The 6,267-nt window shown below is 30.5% G+C and overlaps 1 protein-coding gene across 1 annotated transcript; it reads left to right on the top strand.

Annotated features, from left to right (window-relative positions):
• Positions 1–3,444, top strand: LOC107886237 (F-box/LRR-repeat protein At5g63520). Its single transcript, XM_016810114.2, has 10 exons — positions 1–486; positions 572–679; positions 835–927; positions 1,015–1,152; positions 1,351–1,452; positions 1,551–1,590; positions 1,712–1,864; positions 2,352–2,530; positions 2,667–2,779; positions 2,872–3,444. The coding sequence occupies exons 1-10, from the start codon at positions 313–315 to the stop codon at positions 3,314–3,316; spliced, it is 1,545 nt and encodes a 514-aa protein (XP_016665603.1). The 5' UTR covers positions 1–312; the 3' UTR covers positions 3,317–3,444.
• The last annotated feature ends 2,823 nt before the right edge of the window (positions 3,445–6,267 follow it).

Raw genomic sequence — 6,267 nt, 5'->3', positions numbered from 1 at the left:
AGGAGAAGATCTGCCTGATTTGACAGAAATAGCCAGAAAACAAGACCCAATTAATCCCAAAGAATCCAAACTTCAAATCCAAATAAAGAAATGAATCCATTTCTTAATTAATAGCTTTAATTGCCAGGTTTTAGACCTTTTCAGGATTATGGAAAACAAAGAATCCTGTTAATTATTTCCTTCTCATATGTAGTTCGAAACGCCTTGCTTTTGTCGTTTTTCCCCCACCCTTCTTAAACTTTGGCGTTATAAGTACGTTCATGGCTGTGAAACACATTCACACTGAAAACACTGAAGATTGAAGAAGAAAAAATGGGTGGTTTTGCTGCTGTTAATGATGATATTCTTCAAAATATACTCTTCAGGTTGCCAGCTTCATCGTTCGCTTCAGCTGCCTGCGTTAGCAAATCCTGGAACAAAGTTTGCGACAGAGTTTTGACTTGTCCCAAGCTTGCCTCTGCACTGTCTCTCAATCCTTCTCTCCCTGTAAGTTAAAAGACTAACTGGTAATTCATGATTTATCCAACATCAAAACACTTGAAAAATGGATTATTCGTATTTCAATTAATAGGATGCTGTGAAAGAGGCTCTTGACAAGGTTCTCTCCAAGCCAATTCGTCCTCAGTTTGCCATTGCCTCCATTGGGTTACAGTTCAGCTTGGAAGCTGCTCATCAAATTGTATTGTCTCTTTCCCACAATCTTTATTTATTTTATGCTTTCCTTTTGCTCATCAACAGACCTTGCAGCCTTTTCTAAATCCCCCACGCACCAATTCAGGGGCAAAAAGTTAAGGGTCTTTTTTTTTTTGGGTTTTACTTTTCCCTATGTTGCAGATCACCGAAAGACTGGGCTCCAAAGTACCAGTAGTTACCAATGCTGCATGTGGAATCATTGGTAGAGATGCTATTACCAACACAATGAGAGAGGTTTAGTTTTTATGCTGGTTTATTCCAAAAATTAAAACTTTGAACAGCTAGATTGCATTAGAGTCCTTAACTGAAGTTATATTGCAGGTTCGATGGCACATGATACCTGCAGAGGATGGTTCAGTTTCTCGAGAATCCGAAGAATTTAACCGAGGCATTGTCTTGATTGTTGGATATCTACCTGGACTGAAGGTTGATGCCATCCCTTTATTAAGGCCAAAGATGGTAATCTTCCTACCTTAGTAAAATTTCTTGTTAATTGAAGTTCTCAGAATTCGAATCCCAAGCCTGTTGGATATCACATGAACTGACTGGCTAAGCTTCAAGTTTTCTGACCAGTCTTTATAGATCCGGTGACTGTGAGTTTGGTTTTCTTTTGTTTCTTTCGCCAAGGAATTTTGACATGATTTGTATGGATATCAGGAGCATCGGGTTACCATGGTTGATAGATTTATGATGGATATAAGGAATTACACAGTTTCTGTTTCAGGCAGTGTTATTCCAGCTGGGGTGATAATGTTTGGAGTAAGTCAACTAACATCTTCATCATTTCATTCAAATAATCTGTTTTTCTTATTACTTCTCCGATTTGCATTACTAACACTCGGCATGAAATAATTTAGGATCAACACATTGACTTGACTCCTGTTCTTGCAGAGCTTGGTAAATTACTTAACATATACATCACTCTACTATAGATCCCTTGTTGTGTTTCTAGTACAGATCATGAATTGCACACAAGCTAAACACTGTTGGAAACTTGTTTTTTTTTTTTTTTGGTCAGACTGTGTTATGCCTGAAGAAACAGTGATTGTAGGGGAAGCAAGTAGCCGCTTCATATGCAAAACTGCTCGTAATTCTGAAGAATACAATCCTGATCTTTACTTTTTTGATGCTGTAGCTTTGGTATTTGCAAAGGATAAAAATAAGCCTCCTGGTACTTCTTTTTCTCTCCTCCTCAGATCCTTTCTAATGAATGATGATAAATACTTGGAGAGTGACTCTGCAATGGCTTTCAATTTTCAAAATTCCAAAGTGCCACTTAAATGGTGCTTAGAAGCTATTTTAGAAAGGAGAAAATCAATTCTAGGGATCAAAGTCTAAAACGCTATAAGATCCTTCTTTCACGGTACCATTTATGTCAAACAACAAATTTTTATGGTTTCTTTATAATTATACATTAAAAACAACTATGTTCAAGATATGCAATATTTTTTAAGAATTAAAATATATCTGAGATTATAATCACTGTGATGCCTTTGTGCATCCAGTGCTTGCTTGCTTCAATTTGGTTGTGCTTCTCATCCATAGTGATATAGAATTTTGGTATGGTTCCTATTATTTACACTCTTCTTTTCTTTCATCTTGCCAAACACTATCATTTTCCGAGAAAATCAATGATTCTTGGTTTATTTGATGAACAGGCATTGGAGAGACTCGATTCCATGCGACATTGTCAACAGGTGTAATGCCCTTCGGCCCTGAGCTCAAGGCAATATCTGTAACAGCTAAAGGCACAGAATGTTCATGGCTCACAGCCAGCATGAATGGGTACCATCAAATATTAGATAGCCAGAGGCTTTTGGATGATATCAGTGAAGAGGTAACGATGTCAATCGAAATTGTTTGATGTAGAAATTGGAATTTCGAGTCCATGCTTACTTTGAACGTGAGCATTAGACAGTTTCATTGACAGTGGAGTCAAACTAAGGTTGCTGAATCAGTTATCTGTAATGCAGATGGATGATGAGGCCGCTGATTTATACATTGGGGTCATACAGAAAAGACCATCGTCCCTTGAGCACGAGAAAATGAAGCTACGAACATACTTGGCCTTCTATGAAGTTTTAGGGTAAGATTTGTATCTAAGTTCTATCCATTACATTTTGATGAAAACTCAAAGAACTCATTCCATAAGCTTTGGGGTTTTCTGGTTTTCACCAGAGGGGATGAAGAATATTTAGTGGTGGATGGTGTTGGCATAAAACCTGGAGACACATTCTTATTCTACCATTCGGACTCGGCCACTGCATCATCATCTTGCCTTAATGCCTTTGAAAAACTGAAAGTTCTGAAACCGGCAGCTTCAAGTTCCCGAAATCCCTACTCCAACATGGACAGCAATGGCGGAGTGTTCGGAGGGTTGCTTTTTTCATCCCATTACCGTGGAGAAACATACTTTGACAGCTTCCCAATCTACAGCAATTTCCCTGGTACACCATTAGCGGGCATTGTTTGTAATAGAGAGATCGGACGTGACTCCACAGCGGCTTCAATGTGGCAAGAAGCTAAAGAAGAAAGTCCAGCTCGTTGTTCCCTCCATGTTTGCACCACTGTCTATTTGGTGTTCGTATATGTTCCGCCATCTCCAAATCTTTATATCAATTAAGACCGTTTCTCGTTTTTATGGCATGTTGCATGTCTGTGTGCAACTTATTCGACCCTTTTTCTGCCTAAATATTTAGACTTTAATAGAGTGTTTCTTTAATTTGTAATAAAAGGAAGTACTTGCTGTTTTAGACCCTAAACTGCTTTTCCTTGGTCTCTTCTCTTTTTCTTAAATTAGAACTCATTTCATAACTCATCAACATATTCTTTATATTATTTTTTTAATAATTTCATTATAAATATTGATTATATCTGCTCTTTTAAAAACAATACCCTCAACTTAGCATCAATGTCCATACCAATCGAGCTTATACTCAATACATATTTTTTATATTATTGAATATTTTTAATTAATTATAAGTTTTATCACATTTATAAATAACTAAATACTTTGTACTTTTATAAATAACAATTTTGATTCAATTGAAAATTTTTTATCAAACCAACTAATATAATAATAATGACTCAAGTTTCCAATTGAAAAAATTTATGTTTAAATTATTATCTGAAAAAAATTAAAAAATTTTATACTGTTTTAGTTTTAAATAAAAATTTTATTTATTTATATAATAAGTAATTTTATATTTCATATAAAATTTTATAATCTTATCTAATATATTATAATTATATTAATAGTATATCATCTACAAACTATTATGACTAATTTATTCACTAATAAGAAAAGAAAATTAAAAAAATTAAATAGTAAAGAGTTTAATTTGCCATATATATAAAATTTTTAGAGTTTGTACAAATGTTTTAATAATTATTAGGAATTTTTTATTAGAAATATATTTGAGTGATCAACATAATTAAAATATGTTATTTATGTTTATTATTTATTATCTTGGATAAATTCGTTTTGATATGAAGTAAAATTATATTATATATTAAATATGGTGAAAACGTTTTAATTATTATTTGAAATTTGTTTACTATTGTAATATTTGAACTTTTTTAGTTCTTAAGGCTTTTACCAAAACGAGTTCAGTAATTAACTTTCGCATTTTGTACGTCTATTAAGGGGATAGATACTGGTCACAAGTTTTAAAACTTCTCCATACCCAAAGCGATGATCGAACAACCACTAATTAAGATAGGAAAAACTCTTATTATCTCACCTAACTCACGTAATTGTAATATTTGAATTATTAAATAAATTAATATAATTTAATTATGTTCAATGAATTGAATAATAAATATTAATTTATATGATTAAAAACACATTACTTTAAAAATTAATTAAATTATTAAAAATGTAAAATTATGCTCGAAACATTATAAACTAGTTGTAATAAAAATATAGATAGAAATGTTCAATAGATGCTTCTTTATTAAACCCTGATTCAATTGTTTTTTAGTGCTAGTTTGGTAATACTTTTGAAAATTAATGTGGAAAAATATTTTTCAGAAATATTTTAAAAAGTTTAGTTTAACATTTAAGTATTTAGTATTACTGTCAAAAAGTATTTTTAAGAAATAAAATGTTTATTTTAAACATGTTATTATCAAGTAACAAATATGTATTTAAATAATGTTCAAATAGTTAATATTATTATATTTTAGTAAGAATATAAAAAAATTATTATAACTTGTTGTTAATATTTTAATATATGAAATATAGATTTTAAATATTTTTAAGCAATAAATATTAATTATTTATAAAATTTAATTAGAATATACAAAATATATTTTAAATATTTAAATATAACCATTAAATATTTGTAATTAGATATTAGCACATTTATATTATTTAAAAAAATATTTTTTTTATTTTTAATTAAGCACAAAAAATATTTTTGGGAGAGGAAAATTTAAAATTTTTAACTTCACCTTTTCAAAAATGCTTTTAGAAAGCCAAATATTTCAGCAAAAAGTAACTTGTTTAGCACAACTTTTATTTCAAAAGTGCTTTTTTTAAGCACTACTAAACAAGCTCTTAGTCGGTATGCACTAGCCTTAGTGCTAGTCACAACCCCCTCCTTTTTCTTATTTTCTTTCCATTTTCATCCTCTCTTTTTTACTTAGGTCTGTTCAGGGTTGAGTTATTCGTTTAGGCCCGAAGGCTTGTTCAAAATTTAGAAGAAGTTGGATAAAAATATTAAGCCCAAAAAATGAGTTTTAACAAAAAAAAAATTAAAACTGTTTAAAATATAGGTCGGACTCAAGCTTGAATATTCAAGACCTAAGCCCGACCCGTTTTAAATTTATAATACTTTATATTATGTTATTTTTATATATTATTTAATTTATAACACATTAAAAAAATGAATTCATACTAAATACATAATACTACTCTAATATAAATATTAAAATAATATTAAGATGACTATATAAAAAATTTCAATAAAAAAATGTATAAAATTATTAAATACTAAAATAATATAATATAAAAATATTTAATAAATAAAATGGACTTGGGATAATTTTTTGTAAATATGGATAGGTTTAAACAAAATTTTAAGCTTATATTTTAGGTCAGTCCAGGTTTAGACAAACATAAAGAATGTTAATATCATATTTAGACTCGACTCGAACCTGGTCTAACTCAACCCATGAACATCTCTAATTTTACTTCTACCTATTCATTTTTGCTATCTTTTTTTCATTATCATTTCTTCCATATCCAACATCTTCTTTTTGTGCGATTTATAGGGGTTTTCTCCTGCCGTTGTCGGCTTTCCACCATTTTTTGGGATGAGGAAGTCCTCCCTTTTGAAAGATTAAAATTTCTCAAGTTAATTTTGACTTGATTGTTTTGAACCGATGGTGACTCGTTAAGTCTAATGGTTTTAAAAAATTTATGAAGTTGAGTTGGAGTAAAGTTGTAAATGAATCGGATTTGGACATATTGACTTTTGTTTATATTCGTTTGTTTATTTTTAAGTTTGTACGTGTTCGTTAAGAATTTTAAAATTTTTATTCGTGTTCATTTATTTAAAATTATTTGTA

Source organism: Gossypium hirsutum, chromosome A03, assembly GCF_007990345.1.
Source record: "Gossypium hirsutum isolate 1008001.06 chromosome A03, Gossypium_hirsutum_v2.1, whole genome shotgun sequence".
NCBI lineage: Eukaryota > Viridiplantae > Streptophyta > Magnoliopsida > Malvales > Malvaceae > Gossypium > Gossypium hirsutum.
The sequence above is the reverse complement of the archived record's forward strand: the minus strand, read 5'-3'. Positions and strand labels throughout refer to the sequence as shown.